The sequence below is a fragment of the Prionailurus viverrinus genome, chromosome X, assembly GCF_022837055.1.
Source record: "Prionailurus viverrinus isolate Anna chromosome X, UM_Priviv_1.0, whole genome shotgun sequence".
NCBI classification, from domain to species: domain Eukaryota; kingdom Metazoa; phylum Chordata; class Mammalia; order Carnivora; family Felidae; genus Prionailurus; species Prionailurus viverrinus.
The window spans coordinates 28,740,067-28,759,141 of record NC_062579.1 but is presented as its reverse complement, the minus strand read 5'-3'; the positions used below and the strand labels follow the sequence as shown (position 1 = coordinate 28,759,141).

General features: G+C 37.5%; 1 protein-coding gene across 1 annotated transcript in view; it reads right to left on the bottom strand.

Moving 5' to 3' along the window:
* CFAP47 (cilia and flagella associated protein 47) overlaps positions 1 to 19,075 on the bottom strand; it is a 566,656-nt gene that overhangs the window by 37,524 nt on the left and 510,057 nt on the right. Inside the window, exons 66-67 of the mRNA XM_047844880.1 lie at positions 8,798 to 8,969; positions 4,117 to 4,278 (exon numbers count right to left, since the gene is read on the bottom strand). Coding sequence (XP_047700836.1) covers positions 4,117 to 4,278; positions 8,798 to 8,969 — 334 coding nt within the window. The remainder of the gene's footprint in view (positions 1 to 4,116; positions 4,279 to 8,797; positions 8,970 to 19,075) is intronic.

Here is a 19,075-nt window from a genome sequence, read left to right as displayed (position 1 = left end):
AAAGTAGACGACCTTGGGTATGCTGATGCCTTGTTAGACAAAACAGCAAAGACACAATCCAAGAAAGAAAAATTGGTAAATTGGACCCCAGCAAAATTAAAAACTTCTACTCTATGAAGGGCCAAATGAAGAATTAGAACACAAGCTACAGACTGGGAGAAAGTACTTGTGAAAGACACATCTGATAATGGACTGCTATGTAATATAGGCAGAGAACTCTAAAACTCAAGAATAAAAAACCCCAAACAACCCAGTTTAAAAAATGGGCCAAAGACCTTATCACACACTCCACCAAAGAAGATCTATAGGTGTCAAGTTAAGCCTTTGAAAAGATGTATTGCATCATATGTCATCAGGGAAATACAAACTAAAACTACGAGATACCACTACACTTCTTTTAAAATGGCCAAAATCCAGGGGCACCTGGGTAACTCAGTCAGTTAAGCATTTGATTCTTGATTTCAGCTCAGATCATGATCTCATGGTTTGTGAGTTCAAGCCCCACACTGGGCTCTGTGCTGACAGTGTAGAGCCTGCTTGGGATTCTCTCTCTCTCTCTGCCCCTTTGATTTTAAGTAAGTCAAAATCCAGAACACTGATAGCTTCATTTGCTGATGAGGGTGTAGGGCAACAGGAACTGTCATTCATAACTGGTGACAGTACAAAATGATAAAGCCACTTTGGATGATAGTTTGGCAATTTCTTACAAAACTAAGCATATTTTTACCATAAGATCCAGCAATCATATTCCTGGGTGTTTACTCCAAACAGATGAAAACACATCCACAATAAAACTTGTACCCAGATGCTTATATAAGCTTTGCCCATGATTGCTAAAACCTTGAAGCAACCAAGATGTCCTTCAGTAGGTGAATGGATAAATAAACAGTGGTACATCCAGTGAAATAGTACTCAATGCTAAAAAACAAATGCGCTATCAAGTCATGAAAAGACATGGATAAACCTCAAATGCATATTACTAAGTAAAAGAAGCCAGATTGAAAAGCCTACACACTATATGATTCCAATTTCATGACGTTCTGAAAACAGGCAAAACTAGGAGACAAGAGAAAGGTTCCAGGGGTATGAGAGAAATGAATAGGGAGAGCATGGAGGAAATTTGAGTGCAAATACTCTGTATTGTAATGATGCATATATGCCATTGTTATTCTTTCCAAATTCATAGAATATACAACACCAAGAGTGAGCCCTAAGGTAAACTATGCACTTTGGGTGATTATAATATGTCAATGTAGGTCCATCCCTGGTAAAAAAACAAACAAACAAACAAACAAACAAAAAAAAAAAAAAACCATTCCAGTGGGTAAAGTTTATAATCAGGAAGGCTACACATGAGTGGGGGCAGGAGGTATATGAGAAATCTCTATACCTTCCTCTCCAATCTGATGTAAACCTAGCACTGTTTAAAAATAATGTTTTGTTTTTGTTTTTGTTTCTTTTGTTAAAGAAAGACTACATAGTGGGTGATTTTGTTTATATGAAATATCCAGAAAAGGCAAGGTTATAGAGATAGAAAGCAAATCATTGGTTGCCTGAGACTGGGGGTGGGAACAGGGGCTTGAGGGAAATTTGGGGGGAAATGGGAGAGTTCTAAACCTTGAATGTGATTATGATTACAAATTCTATAATTTTTCAAAGAAATTATTGAAATGTATACTTACAATGACATTTTATGGCATGTACATTATATCTCAAAAACAGGTAAAAAAAATATGTTTTACATGTGAGATAAGTAAAAGTATCATGGTCATGCTGCCTCTGTTATAACAAGGATAGCTATGGTGGAGCAGAATAATAATACATAAAAAAGAATCAATATAGGTTACCTGATTGTCTCTACTTAAACCATTTCATAACCCAAGCCATTAAACTGTATGGAAAAAAACATTTCATCTATCTTTAAAATTTTTCCTAGACATGTCTCCTGAGGCAAGGGAAGTAAAAGCAAAACTAAACTATTTGGGACTACATCAAAATAAAAAGCTTCTGCACAGCAAAGGAAACAATCAATGAAACTAAAAGGCAACTGACAGAATGGGAGAAGATATTTGCAAACGGCATATCAGATAAAGGGTTAGTATCCAATATATATAAAAAACTTATATAATTCAGGACCCCAAAAACAAATAATCCTATTTAAAGATGGGTGGAAGACATGAACAGACATTTTTCCAAAGAAGACATACAGATAGCCTACAGACACATGAAAGGATGCTCAAAATCACTTATCATCAGAGAAATGCAAATCAAAACTACAATGAGATATCATCTCATAACTGTCAGAATGGCTAAAATTAATGACATAGGAAACAACAGGTGTTGGGGAGGATGCAGAGAAAGGGGAACCCTCTTGCACTGTTGGTGGGAATGCAAACTGGTGCAGCCACTTTGGAAAACAGTACGGAGGTCCATCAAAAAGTTAAAAATAAAACTACCTTATGATTCAGCAATCACACTTCTAGGTATTTACCAAAGTATACAAAAACACTGATTTGAAGAGGCACATGCATCCCAGTGTATACGGCAGCATAATCAACAATAGCCAAATTATGGAAAGAGCCCAAATGTTCATGTTCATCCATTGATGAATGGATAAAGAAAATTTGGTGTATACACACACACACACACACACACACACACACACACACACACACAATGATATATTACTCAGCCATCAAAAAGAATGAAATCTTGCCATTTGCAATATGGATGGAGCTAGAGTATATTATGCTAAGTGAAATAAGTTAGAGAAAGACAAATACCATATGATTTCACTCATATGTGGAATTTAAGAAACAAAACAGAGGAACATAGGTGAAAAAAAAGAAAGGCACACCAGGAAACAGATCTTAACTATACAGAACAAACTGAGGGTTACTGAAGGGGAGGTGGGGGGGGGATGGGCTAGATGGGTGATGGGTATCAAGGAGGGTACTTTTTATGATGAGCACTGGGTGTTGTATGTAAGTGATGACTCACTAAACTCTATACCTGACTAATATTACACTGTATGTTAACTGGAATTTAATAAAAAATTGAAAAAAACCCTACAATGAGATATCACCTCACACCTATCAAAATGGCTAAAATCAAAACACTAGAAACAAGTGTCGGTGAGAATGTGGAGGAAAAGGAACCCTTGTGCACTGTTGGTGGGAATGTAAACTGGTGCAGCCACTGTGGAAGATAGTATGGAAATTCCTCAAAAAATTAAAAAAAGAACTACACTATGATCCAGTAATAGCACTACTGGGTATTTACCCAAAGCATACAAAAACACTAATTCAAAAGGATAAACGTGGCCCTATTTTTGTTTATTGCTGCATTAACCAATGCATAGCCAAATTATGGAAGCAGTCCAAGTGTCCATCAATAGATGAATGGATAAAAAAGAGGTTTTATATATATCATGTAATATTATTCAGCCATAAAAAAGAATAAAATTTTGCTATTTGCAACAGCAAGGATGGAGGGAGAGAGTATCATGCTAAGTGAAATAAGTTAGCGAGAGAAAGACAAATACCATATGATTTCACTCATATATGGCATTTAAGAAACAAATGAACAAAGGAAAAAAAATAAAGAATGAGACAAAAGAAGAAAGAGACTCTTAACTACAGAGAATAAACTGATGGTTATCAGAAGGGAGAGGGTGGGGGGATGGGTGAAATAGGTGAAGGGGGTTAAGATTATGATTAGCACTGAGTAATGTATAGAATTGTTGAATCACTATATTTTACACCTGAAACTAACATAAAACTGTATGTTAACTATACTGGAATTAAAATAAAGAAATAAGAGTGGGCTATAAATATACATTAATAACATCCTTTGAAAAGCAAATAGAAATATGATCCTAAATTTCAATATCTATTGACTTTTGTCTCTTGTTTTTGGTTTTCATTTTGTAGGCTCTGTTTTCCACTGTTTAATTAAAAATTATGAAATACATACAGCTTTGGTTGCTAGTAGCATACTTCTCTGGCTTAAAAAGCAAAAGATGACATAATAGAATTTTCCATCTTAAATTTTGTTTCCCAGTTAGCATAAATTACATTCACAAAACCAGTTACATACTTTTGCTTGATATATTACCTCGTCTGACTTGTCAGCCTGAAGTTGACAATAGATTCCTTAAATAAACCAACCCCTTCAATATCAATGACATCATCCACATCAGGCTCAGTACCAACCAATGTTATGGGAAACTTCCAGATCCCATCTGTTATGCACTCTATTTTCAGAGTAATTTGAGTCCTTGAATAGAAAAAAAAAAGATTATAAAGGATACTATAGGAAAACAAGCAAAAAGAGAATACGATATAGTAGATCAATATCTAGGTTGAAAATGTAAGCAAACCTGGTGGTTTTAGTAAAACACTGGGACTTGTAATTCTTTAAAAAATGTAGATGACTGTTAATTACATTCTAGGAATAACTTTTAGGTCTTTGGTTATATTATCAATCTCCCTGTAAGATAATTATTTTCTAGCACAGCTTATCTACTCTGTGGGTATTTACTAAGAACCAGTAAAATATGTATAATTGACTGCAAATTTTTTGTAACGAGCACAGAGTATGATAATATTTAAGAATCCAAGACGAGGCTAGCAAAAGGCCACAGGTGTTATACAAACAGGTCTTCTAGGGGCACCTGGGTGGCTCAGTCAGGTAAGTGCACGACTTCGGCTCAGGTCATGATCTTGTGGTTTGTGAGTTTGAGCCCCGCATTGGGCTTGCTGCTCTCAGTGCAGAGCTTGCTTCGAATTCTTTCTCTCTCTGCCCCTCCTCTGCTCTCTCTCTCTCTCTCTCTCTCTGTCTCTCTCAAAAAGTGAATAAACATTAAAAAAAAAAAACCAAAACCCAAATAAGTCTTTCACCATAAAGAAATTTTCTGTTCAAAATGAAACATTGTGAAAAAGTTTTTCCAATTCTTGTTTCACATAGAAAAATTATATTTTCTGTGGACACTCACAAAAGCTCATAAAATTGACTTAAAGGCTTTTAAAAATTAAATTGCAATTTTAATTTAAATTAAAATACCACAAACACTTTGCATAATGAGATATAATTGAATGTCAGCTGAGTTAATGAAATGAATAGAGATAGCCTTTCTAATCATTTGGCTATGAAGGAGAGTGGACACATGGAGCAATGGGTAAAACCGAGGAATGGTTACTTGTTTGTTTGCTGGCTTAGGGTGGAAATAATGCAAACATGTAATGGTGTGGCTGCAATAGCCTATGTCAGGTTGGACAAAGAAATCACAAACCTTTTATATAAAACTCTCAGAAAGAACAGCAGGTAAAGAGTTTCAGGAGAAAGTTGAGCTAAGCTTATTATTTCTTAAGATATCCTAAGACAAATGATATCAACTATTTCTCTATTTATTAAAAATATGTTTAGCACTGTGTTAAGTGAGAATCATCTGACTTATGACCACAGTAACTAAAGATCTCTCACGTTTTTGTATTAGACCCTTGATTTTTATTGAAAGAAAAGGTCAAGACCTGTAGAAATAATCTTTTATTTGTTTGTTTTTGTAAAACCACCTTTTAGGGCCCTGACAATTATTTCTTTTTTTTAACGTTTATTTATTATTGAGAGACAGAGACAGAGAGCAAGCACGAGAGGGGCAGAGAGAGAGGGAGACACAGAATCCGAAGCATGCTCCAGGCTCCAGCTGCCAGCACAGAGCCCGACGTGGGGCTCGAACCCGCAAACTGTGAGATCATGACCTGAGCCGAAGTTGGACGCTTAACCGACTGAGCAACCCAGGTGACCCAATGACAATTATTTCTTTTAAAAAAATTTTTTTTAACGTTTTATTTATTTTTGAGACAGAGAGAGACAGAGCATGAACGGGGGAGGGGCAGAGAGAGAGGGAGACACAGAATTGGAAGCAGGCTCCAGGCTCTGAGCCATCAGCCCAGAGCCGGACGCGGGGCTCGAACTCACGGACCGCGAGATCGTGACCTGAGCTGAAGTCGGCCGCCCAACCGACTGAGCCACCCAGGCGCCCCGACAATTATTTCTATTATATATAACACTATCTTGTGAAAGGATGAATGTGAAACATTACATTGTATTAACTGCTGTGAAATAATGTTATATTTTCTCTTTACCAAAACATGAAAATTTTGTTTTCTTTTTTTACCTTGCCAAACAGGAAGAATTGAAGTCAATACTTATTTTACTTATCTAGCATGGTTTAGGTGTAGTTATTTTCTTGTTCTTTTTCATAATTTAATTTTTTTCATAATTTTATTTTGGTTTTTCTCATTTAACTGTGTGTCTTCCAGTGAATCATCCCAAATAAATAATGAAGAAGGAATTATAAAAGTAAATTAATATACACATATATGCACAAAAGAGATTAAACTACATCAGAATGTTATACAATGCTCACAAAAATTTATGAATCATGCATACAAGTCGTCCCAAATCAGTTTTTCAAATATTCACCAAGAAGCTCTAAATCCACAAAATGTTGAATGAGTATAAATTCACACTGGTTGTGCTCTTAAAAATAATTTTTTTAATGTTTATTTTTGAGACAGAGAGAAAAACCGAGTGTGAGCAGGGGAGGGGCAGAGAGAGAGGGAGACACAGAATCCGAAGCAGGCTCCAGGCTCTCTGAGTTGTCAGCACAGAGCCTCACATGGGGCTCGAACCCACAAGCCGTGAGATCATGACCTGAGCCGAATGACACTCAACCGACTGAGCACCACCCAGGCGCTCCTAATTGGAAGCAGTCCAAGTGTCCATCGACAGATGAATGGATAAAAAAGAGGTTGGGGCGCCTGGGTGGTGCAGCCGGTTAAGCGTCCGACTTCAGCCAGGTCACGATCTCGCGGTCCGTGAGTTCGAGCCCCGCGTGGGGCTCTGGGCTGATGGCTCAGAGCCTGGAGCCTGTTTCCGATTCTGTGTCTCCCTCTCTCTCTGCCCCTCCCCCGTTCATGCTCTGTCTCTCTCTGTCCCAAAAATAAATAAACGTTGAAAAAAAAAAAAAAGAGGCTATATATATATATATATATATATACATATATATGTATACACATATACATATATACGTATATATACGTATATATATATAATGCAAAAAGAATAAAATTTTGCCATTTGCAGCAGCAAGGATGGAGGGAGAGACTATCATGCTAAGTGAAATAAGTTAGCGAGAGAAAGACAAATACCAGAGCCTGACAACTCAGAGCCTGATGCGGGGATCAAACTCATAAACCACAAGATCATGTCCTGAGCTGAAGTTGGACATTTAACTGGCTGAACCACCCAGGTGCCCCACTCTTTTTTTTTTTTTAAGTTTATTTGAGAGAGAGAGAGAGACAGACAGACAGACAGGGAGACAGGGGGAGGGTCAGACAAAAAGGGAGAGATAGAATCCCAAGAAGGGCTCGATCCCACAAACCGTGAGATCATGAGCTGAGCCAAGATCAAGAGTTGGCCACCTAACCAAGTGAGTCACCCAAGTGTCCCCACCCCACACTGGTTGTGCTCTTATTCATTAACGGCAACATTCTCCCCTTCTGGTTGTTGCTGGTAATTTCCATATCACTAAGTCAATATAATACAAAGCTAAGTATGAAAAAAAAATAACAAATAATCATAGAAAACTATCAACATAAAAGAGAAAATAAATGATTACAGTATACTATCTTCTTGCAGATTGGTTTTATTACCATTTCCTGAAGACGACACTGGTATCTTTTTGTTATTGAACTACATATTCAAAGCCACTTTAAATACATGCCTGGCTACTTCAAATACATAGTCAAACTACAAAAATTAGTAAAAGCACAGGTAATACTTTGACTGTCTTTTCATTACCAGGCTGCACTTTGTGCTTTGTATATACTGTGGTTCTGATCAGTATCTCTGTATTAAGACACAAAGAAGGCTCTATTTCACATGTGACCTATCATATAGCATTTGCATGTGCTAAGTACCAGTTACCTAAGAAGGGAGTATAAAGACACTGGATGAGGCTTCCCAGAAGACAGACATTCAAAGGTCACTATTCTCACAGATTCCACTATGATCCTCTTAAACCTTACTAAGGGCAGGGCAATGTTACGGTTTGGTGGCAAAAGCATAATGGCAGCAACTGCCAAGTAGAACACAACTGAGGCACGTTTTCTCATTCAAACTGGTTCTGAGAAGTAGTATCAAGAAACATCATGCTTCCAATGCACAGTACCAAGTCAGTAATTTTTAAAAATTTTTTACAGGGGCGCCTGGATGGCTCAGTCGGTTAAGCGTCTGACTTCAGCTCAGGTCATGATCTCACGGTTTGTGATTTCGAGCCCTGCATCAGGTTCTGAGCTGACACCTTGGAACCTGGAACCTGTTTCAGAGTCTGTGTCTCCCTCTCCCTCTGCCCCTCCCTCATTCATGCTCTGTCTCTCTCCATCTCTCAAAAACTGAATAAAAAGTTAAAAAAAATTAAAAATTTTTTTTTTACAAAGTGCACTGTTCTCTTTTGTTAATATTATACCCTAATGATCTTTGGGAGGTCACAATTTGGGAAGGATTTCTTAGATTCCTAATCATTTTGGACTGCTTTTTCTCATCAGAATACTGTTCATAGTTTGATAGATGATAGGGATAATCTAGTCCAAAATATTTACCTCAACAGCATCAAAGAAGTAATACAATCCAAATATAAAGATGGAGAGAAAAATCAACACTATTTTGTTTAAAAGAGTAGTAATATATAGTTTCAAAGAATAAAAATGTTATTTAAAGAAAAAATGCTTACCTCAATGGTTTCTTTGGTGCAAATATCAAATTGAAGACCAATGTTATCACTTTAGCCATAACATTAAAAGATTTTTTGATCAAATACAAAGCCATGCAGGATTCCAAGTTAGACTTCACAACGTCAGATTCAAATTGAATTTCATATTCAAATTCACGTTTTATAGACATATCTAAGAAAATCAAGATTAAAATGCATTTCAATTTAATTCAATATACAGAGGTTGAAAATCAATTACCTGTCAACACTAAAACACACAGGTATTTTTTTTTTAATTTTTTTTTCAACGTTTATTTATTTTTGGGACAGAGAGAGACAGAGCATGAACGGGGGGGGGGGCAGAGAGAGAGGGAGACACAGAATCGGAAACAGGCTCCAGGCTCTGAGCCATCAGCCCAGAGCCTGACGCGGGGCTCGAACTCACGGACCGCGAGATGGTGACCTGGCTGAAGTCGGACACTTAACCGACTGCGCCACCCAGGCGCCCCATAAAAACACACAGGTATTTAGAGGGAGGGAGAAGTGATTCACCTTTGTGTTTGTAATACCCAGTGCATTACCAGGTATATAATGGTGCTCAGTTATGATTTTGTTAAAAGGTAAATAAATAAATGAATGAATGAATAAAAAAATAAATGCAGAAGACCATTCTCACCATCCTTAATTCTTTAAAATTCAGATTTATGAAACAAGAAACAGCCAGATAGAAACTAATTATCAATATTTACCATAAAATATAAATAATATAACAAATGTATTACAAGCCTATAGACTTATAATTTATAAAGAAAGCTTTGAGTTTAAACAATATTAAAGTTTAAACAATATTAAAAACAGCATCCCAAACTATTAAGATAGAATTTTCAAGTTCTGGTATATTTTAATAAAAGAGAGAGTTCTTCATGTTTTAGTCTTGGGGTATTAGAGACAATCTGGTTAACCATATTTTCTTAACCAGGAAAGTTATAGCAGGTTTGTTGGGTACATGTGAAAAATACCTTAAATCCAATACTGGCTCATGTAAGAGAAGCACAAACATCTATTATATTAACTCTCCACATACATGTAAGGATCTCAAATGCCAACTTGAAAAGTTTGTTGCATACAGATCATGGAAGAGAGGTCAGGGAACCATAACTTGACCTGGTCCACAGCTGAGCTAATTTCTAAGGTTGGTCTCTAGTGTATACAGGTAAACGTGATCCTTGGATTCATAGAAATGATGGCCACCCTTCTTTAAGCAATCGTATAGAAACCAGACCATCTTTAAGAAGTAGTTGATTATAGGGGTGCCTGGGTGGCTCAGTGGGTTAAGCATCCGACTTGGGCTCAGGTCATCATCTTGTGGTTCATGAGTTCGAGCCCCATGTTGGACTCTGTGCTGACAGCTCAGAGCCTGGAACCTGCTTTGAATTCTGTGTCTCCCTCTCTCTGCCCCTCCTCTGCTCACATTCTGTCTCTCTGTCTCTCTCAAAAATAAATGAACATGAACATAAAAAAGAAGTAGTTGATTATAATATCTGCTATAGAACTCTGAAAAATAGCATGGCAATAACAAGCCCCAGTCACATTTAATGATTATCTGGCAAACCTTATTAATGTAAAATAACTGGCTGACCCACAGCCTTACAAGACCTTTTTCTTCTTTTCACATGTAAAAGTATATTTCTGACATCCTGGATAGCTAGCTGGTTTTCATCCTGTTGACAAAATCAGCAAGTACAGTTCCTATCAATAACCTGTATTTGCTGTAGCAAAATCAATGTGTCTACATATAATGTGTCTATTTTGTTCTGGGAATGAGATATGGAAATGTTCCATAGGAAGCCATAATCCATACAGAGAAAGAGCATTTAAGAATTTTGAGTGTTTAATGGGAGATGAAATTTGCATTGCATTCAAATCACATAATATTTTTAAAGCAAATACTGTATGTAGTTGAGCTCTGCATCTGTTTCTACTTAATTACTGAAGCCTTTATGGGAATGCTTATGTCAGGTTGAAGACAAGAAATGAGAAGCTAAATTTAGTTTCAGAAGCATTGAACCTCCCGTGGGGAATCTGTCACTATGGATGTTATAATTGTAATCATAAGAAGATCCATTGGTACAAAATAGAGACATGATTATCAGCTAGGGGATAGGAGGTGGGACAAGTAGAAACAATATGAATATATTTTTCAAACTACACAAATCCCCCTTGTCTGTAACTGCAACATACTCATACGAGCACCTAAGGGAGAGGGAAAGAATTAGGCTGGATAAAATCACAATAAACTAACATTCTGTATCGTACCATAGAAGTAATCTGTTAGAGTCTCTGCATTTTATTTGGAAAGTCTTATTACTAAGTGAGAAACATGCCTTTTGTTGTGCTCATAATTTGGAGAGAGTCTATATAGTATTCTTCTGTGGACTGGGTTGATAGGAGCCCCTGATGCCAGGATAAATTAATTATCTGATTGTTGGATAAAATTAATCTCTTATGACAAACATAGCTCATAGCTTTAAGAGAATAACTGCACATTTCTAAACACACACACACACACACACACACACACACAAAGGCACTTAAATAAATGTAGTTTCCCATAATACACATTACAATTTCAAATTTACAAGTCAACAGTCCTTCAGACTACTTTAACACATTTTTCAATATGGAGGGAACATTCTGTTGTTTTTAGCAAATCCTTTAAAAGGCACTTGAGGGGCGCCTGGGTGGCTCAGTTGGTTAAGTATCTGACTCTTGATTTCAGCTCAGTCATGATCTCATGGTCCTGAGATTGAGCCCCATGTTGAGCTCTGTGTTGACAGCATGGAGTCTGCTTGGGATTCTCTTTCTCCCTCTCTCTCTCTCTCTGCCCCTCCCCTGTTCATACATGCATGCATGTGCATGTGTGCTCTCTCTTTAAATAAATAAGTAAAACTTTAAAACAAAAAGGCACTTGCATTCATGATACAAATAGGATAAATATATATTTAACTTCAATTGTGCTCAGCATGTAAAAAGCTTTCCTTGAAATGGCAAGCATGGTTTTTGTCATCATGGAGCTTATGTCTGAGAGGAAAGAAATGGCAATAAACTACCAGTGATACCACTAGTTTAGTGATACCACTAATGCTATGAGAGCATTAGTCCTGGGAACCTGGCTGCTAAGGTCCTGAGGAGGAAACAAATACACCAAAACTTAAAGGTGATAAAAGGTTACCTGGAAATAGAAATTAAGAAAGTGCCTCTTAGGCATCAGAGCAGCATGGGGGAATTTTCCATGGTAGAAGCCAGCTTAGCCCCTCTGAGAAAGAGCTTGTGTGGGTAAAGGAGAGGAAGTGGCAAGAATTTGTCAAAAGATGAAGTGGGCAAAGTAGGCAGGACTATGGAGAGTATGGTGAGGATTTGGGACTTCTAAGAATAACAGGAGGTCGCTGAGTGTTTTAAGTATGTAAGTAATGTGCTCTTTTAATAGTAAACTGAGCAAAAAGGGGTTAGGAGAGAATGTAATGAATTTTCCGCAATCGTTCAAGCCAGGTGGTGGCTTGCACAAGGGTAAAAGGAAGATTAAGATCAAATAATGCCCTGCCATATACAAAGCAGGAGATACATAAGCAATTATGACTATCAATAGAATCACAAGCTTATCACTTCTGTCCTGTATTCATACCTTTTACATATATACAAATTATTTCATCAAATAGGTTTCAGAGAATTGTATCTATGTATAACAGATGCCTGTATCTATGTCCATATCCATATCCATGTCTATCTATTGTGTCACAAAATAATAATGGTGATAATCATTTGGGTATGGCAGCAGAGTCATTATGTAAAACAAAAGGGGTGTATCTCCCACCCGGATAGTGTCCCCGCATAATTATCATTCAGCCTAATGCCTGTATCATAGTGCCAATAAATCATGCAGCGGGAGCTATGTTGGTCAACAGTTCCTTTTACTACGGTCAATTTTCTCAGGACAAGGACTGAATTTTATTCAATGTGGAAGAACATCAGTCAATTTTTTTCTTAAAGACTGCGACTAAATGTGATAAATAATCCCAAAGTATTGAATTATAACAAATTAATTTACAAAATACACTTTCAAATGATGTATTATTAATACCATACGCATTTTAATCTGTAAGAAATACACGTCAAAGCAAACCCAACAAAAATGTCTTAGTTATGGAGAAAAGACTATCGAGGAATAATGAACGTGGTTATTCATGTTCTTTCCCTAAATTTCTGCAGTTCTCTCTTCATTAATAACAGGCATACACATTTGTGAGAACATCCTAATCACAGAAGGAATGAATGGAGTGCTAAAGACAAATTTGAAACAGATGAAGACAGTATTCAAAGAAAATGGAGATTATTGGATAAACTACCTACAGCTATTCTCTTTGAACAGGTAATGAAGAATGAGTGACTCTTCTTATTTTTTTACAAAGTTGCAAATCTTTTGGCAAGGGTATTTCATTAACATGTTTTTACTTCACTTTCATAAGGTCATCTAATAGACCAGACATTTTGATTAATTTAAAATAACTGCATGTTCCTCCACTCTGACTACAAGTACAGTAAACCACAACATGCAAAATTAAAAATTTTTTAATGTTTGTTTATTTTTGATAGAGAGAGAGACAGAGCATGAGCGGGGGAGGGGCAGAGAGAGAGGGAGACACAGAATCTGAAGCAGGTTTCAGGCTCTGAGCTGTCAGCACAGAGCCCGACGCGAGGCTCGAACTCACAGAGTGCGAGATCATGACCCGAGCCGAAGTCAGACGCTTAACCGACTGAGCCACCCGGGCGCCCCCACAACGTGAAAAATTAAAGGAAGAAAGGGGTCACGCATCTGATGCTCTTCTTACACATTTCATTCCAAACAAGGCACCAAAAAGAAAAAGTAAAGGGACTTCTTGTAACATAAATATTGATCTGAACTCTTGGCAATCAGCATCCAGCATTAGTCTCTATCCAATACTTAGGGCCCATATTTTTGTACCTTTTTTTTCATAGAATACTCTTGTGTGTATTAATGAGAAAACCTACTGAATGACATTTAGAGGACCATGTTTCCATTTTAAAACATCATTTGTCAGTGACTGAAGATGGACACTCTAGTACATCACTGTCACAAAATACCCAATGAGAGCTTTGAGTGATAATAATCGTAAGATCTAACACTTACAGAACACACACTGAGAACAATATGCTTTCTAAGAATTCCATGCATTTACATATTTAATCCCCAGAAATATCTTATGAAGTAGATACCGTTACTATCTCCATGTTAGAGGTGAAGAAACTGAGTTTATAGAGAGGTAAAGTAATTTTCTCAAGGCTCTAAAGAGATTAAATGGAAGAACCCAAGGTATCTGGCTCTATACTTCACCTAGGATATCAGGCCTGTCATGTGGCACAATTGCTGAGAAGATACCATTAGCAGCTTCTGGAAATGTTCAGGACATAACCTATGTACTGGTGTGTGGCAGCCCTCAGGGCAGAGCTCTTGGTCATTCCAACATTTAGATCCTGGTCAGAAGAAGATGATCCAACAAGAGAAATGGAGAAGAGACAACCAATGTGATAAAAATATTAAGACTAGTTATGAAAACTAAAAGCAGGAAGTCCTTCAACTGGGTCAAATGGTAAATGTTGATGACAGGCTGAGTAAGCTCAGGACACAAATCTGACCACAGGCTTAGGCACACTGGATAAGGGTGATCATCTTGTCAAGGGTGGTCTCATTAGAACAGTTGGGACTGAGGCCTTTAACAGAGTGAGTTCAGCAGAGAAAGTAAGATGAACAGAAACAGAGGAAAGTAGCAAATCTGGAGGCCAAGGGGAGGACCAATGACAGGTTTCTCAGGAGCTGTTTGTGGTTACAGACCAAACCACAGACCAAATTTACATATGACATACAAACAACATACAGCAAGACGGCTGGAAGGAGACCAGTGTGACACATAAACTAGCAAATCAGACACACACAAAAGATAAGAGAATAATCAAAGAAAAATGGCCTCAAGTTATAGAACATTTGGAAAATAAAAGAGGCATGAATCTGATGTGCAGTTCTAACCCTAAACAATAAAACCACTCCCACGGAATAAGTCTCATAGAGATAGTCATTGAATGAACTAATCCCCCAGGGAGGCACAAAGACTGCATAGATCAAGAATTACTTAGGAAGAACAAATACAATTAGGGGGAAATTATGCCCACGTAGAGTAACTTGTAATCTTATGGAAGTGACATTGCAAAATACAGTCTAAATATCCATGTATAATAATATTCCAGTAGGGCAATACCAGTTGATTTAAATACTACAGGTGCACAAATTGGACAGATGTTCTTTGAATTCTTTGACAACAGTCTGTGTGACTTGTTAATTTTGGCATCTCTGGGGCTCAGGAAAGTATCTGCCAGCAAAGATGCTCGCAAGACTGTTGCTGAATGAAAAAGATATGAAAGTGATCAATCCTGGTTAACTCAATGGTGTGTGTGAGAAGACAGGGTGGAAAGAGAGCAGGGAAGTCCTGGCATTTTTATTTAATGAGGCCTGGTAGGATTTTTTTGAACTCTTAGGTAAGGATGATGAAGATAAAAGGAGACTGATGGGAAGGGAGCAGTGAGGATTCTTATCCCCTACTTATCATGTTTACCTGGAGGGGTCTATTCACTCACAAGAAGGGAAAAGTAGAGGAAGAAAAGAAAATCTCTGCATCAATCTGCCTCCTCCATTATGACCTGCCATAGGAGGAAAAGCAATGTATTTGATCAGTGAATATTGGTGAAGGAATGGAATATGAGCAGATGAGCAGAACTTTTTCTTTCTTTCCCAGTGCCTTGAATCCCTAATGTATACTTTCTCTGCTTTCTTCATGGGTAGGTTGTTTGCTCTTGCCAGGAGCCTACACAAGTGACTAGTTTGGGGGTGAATGCACTTCATTTTGGTGGCAGGTTTAATTAATAAGCCCCAATGAGGCCACAGTGCCAAGGTCACGTTTCAGTTCACCTTTATAATTCATGGAGGTAACCTTTTGATCTTCATCTGCCTTATTTTTTTTTAATGTTTATTTATTTTTGAGAGAGAAAGAGACAGAGCACGAGCAGGGGAGGGGCAGAGAGAGAGGGAGACACAGAATCCAAAGCAGGCTCCAGGCTCCGAGCTGTCAGCACAGAGCCAGACGTGGGGCTCGAACTCGTGGCTCATGAGATCATGACCTGAGCAAAGTCAGATGCCTAACCAACTGAGCCACCCAGGTGCCCCTCCATCTGCCTATTTCTAATCTACTTCTCAGTTGGTCATAAACTTGGATGAGGGAATATAAGGGTTTAATTAGTGATCACACCTAAACCCTCATCACAGTCCAAGCCAGAGAGTTTTTAAATTTCCACCATCATGGATTTAGGAGACCAGTGGAAGGGCAAACTGGCTGAACAACATGACTCTTGTGAACACTAATGTGCTGGGTAAACTCTAATGAAATTACACAGAGAAAAAGAGCTGGTTTGCCTGTATATACACTGAAGACTAAGATAGTATGCAGACAGTGTGGTCAGACTTGTTCTTAAAGAAATAGGTGAGAAGGGAAAGCCAAGCAGGCAGACTTACAGAGAGTGCAGGCAAGTTGTTCGCATCTTTCAAACATGGGCAGGGAAAAGAACCAAGATCTTACCAAAGGAAAGGTTAATGGATTTACCAAATATTCAGGTACCATAAAGATAGAGAAAAACATTAAGTTTGGGAGGGGACCGAACAAATCTACTTCTATAGAGGACACGGTTCAGAACAGAAACATTCACAAATTAAAATGTCTTCAGACAAAAAAGTAGATGAGCTCTTTGAGTTTGGTGGTATTGAACACAGAAAAAAATTATTTTAGGGGGAATCACGGGAAGAGATAAGCCTGAAAACCTTTCAAATTGTTTTTTTTTAATATTATTATTTCTCATCATGAAAAGTAATGAAGCAGTGAAATATAAGCCATATCAAAAGGCATATTTTCAAGAGCTATTTGTGAGAGGTTGTCTTTTTTTTAATGTTTATTTTTGAGAGAGAGAGAGTGCCAGTGAGCATGAGTGGGAGAGGGGCAGAGAGAGAGAAAAGGAGACACAGAATTCAAAGCAGGCTCCAGGCTCTGAGCTGTCAGGACAAAGCCTGATGTGGGGCTTGAAGCCATGAACTGCAAGATCATGACCTGAGCCGAAATCAGATGCTTAACCAACTGAGCCAGGCACCCTGAGAAGTTGTTTTAATATGCCTTTCAAACCTCCCAACATGATATTGGCAGCTTCCTTAGAGACCTTGCTTATATAGAAGGAAGTGGATTTTTTTCAGTAATAACATTTAATCAATTTCTATGATCAGAATTATAATTTTTTTTTAGCTTGCAACCTGACAAAGGTATAATGCAGGTAATTTAATGTAGCAAGTACATATTAAAATGGTTCTCATATATGAGTATTTCTGTACTTTGCTTCACAGTGTCACAGAAGCATCAACGTTTTGCCTTCAACAAGATAGACTGCAAATAGAAATCAAGGTTTGAACACACAATTATTAAAACGTATTTAAGCACAGCAGGATGACACACAAAACAATTACTTCACTTCAGAAAGGTACTGGACATTTACTATAAGTTGGCTGTTTATTAAAATTATGTTCCATTTCAATAAAAAGTGCTTAGATTTATCATTGGAAATTGACAGTTGTGTTACACATTTGAATTCTGAGGTTAGGGGCGCCTGAGTGGCTCAGTTGGTTGAGCGTCCGATTTAGGCTCAGGTCATGATCTCACAGTTCATGGGTTCAAGCCCCGCATCAGGCTCTGTGCTGACTGCTTGCTCAATCAGAATTTTTCATTGAAGACAAGAAAGTCAGCAGGGTTTCATTCACTTATAATTCCAACATTTCTCTAATGCTACTACGTGATTCAGTAAGGCAAAATCTGTATTAAACTTATAATAACATTTTTGAGATAAATGGAAATGGATTGCATCAGTCTGATTTCATTATGAACAGATATTCTTTAAAATTAAGAGTAATTAGGGCACCTGGGTGGCTCAGTCAGTTAAACATGACTCTTGATCTCGGCTCAGGTCATGATCTCATGGTCATGATCTCATGGTCGTGAGATCAAGCCCTGCTTTAGGCTCAGCACAGAGCATGGAGCCTGCTTGGGATTCTCTTTCTCCCTCTCTCTCTGCTGTTCCTCTCGTGCTCTCTCTCTCTCTCTCTCTCTCAAATAAATACATAAATTTTAAAAATAAAGAGCAATTGAACAGGCTTGCAATAGAAAATTCCCCTCTCCTCATATAAATTTATTTCATTTTTTATAAATTTAAACAGTCTATGAGTAAGTTGACCTTCCTGCAATTACAAAAACTAAAATCGAAACAGAAAAAAGAAATATCTAATAAATTAACATAATTAAAATTAAATGTTTCACTGTGCAATCATATAGTTCATATTATCAATAACTAGCTAGTAAATAAAAAGATAATAATTAGTGTGAACTATTTTTTTTTTTGTAATTCCAAAGATTTTATGAAATGCATTGGGTACATGTAACATAGGTCCTCATTTCATAATTCCATTTCCAGATTTTAAAACATTACCTTCCAAATCTTATAATGAGATTGTATGTGTGTGTGGGGGGGTGCTGGGGGGACAGGTTATCCTGACATTCTTGTGATTCATTTAAGAAGTATTTATGATTTCCAGATCTGCTTCTATATTTACTCTCAGAATGCTTGTCTGCAAAGAACAAAACCCTAGTTTGAATGATCTATTTTGGAAGACACCAAGGGTGTTTGGAAGAGAAAGAGGATTGACTGATCATGACTGAGCCATGTGTATAAGTTGATGAGTAGGAAGAGAAAGTGGGCCAGAGAAGAGACGAGAAAGGTAGGCATGCAGAGAAAAGCAGACAAAAAAAAAAAAAAAAAAAAACAACCAAAAAACAAAACTCCTCAGCTTTACATTTTACAACTTCAACAAACGAAGCTAAACAGTAGGACACCTGACATGTTGCCAAGAAAGTGACTGAAACTCTATCCTAAAGAGTGGGGACAGAAGTCTCATGGTAGGAGAGAGATGGGAGGTATGAATTTCCAGGCCCAGAAAAATATTTAACGTATTAAAAGTTTCCAGTAAGGACTTTGGGATGGATTGACAATAGATAGATCTTACCAGTCCATAGTAAATACACTACGGCAGAGGTTGCTCCTTGTCTTCCCAATAGTTATGTTTTTCCCTTCTTCTTTTTTGGTAAT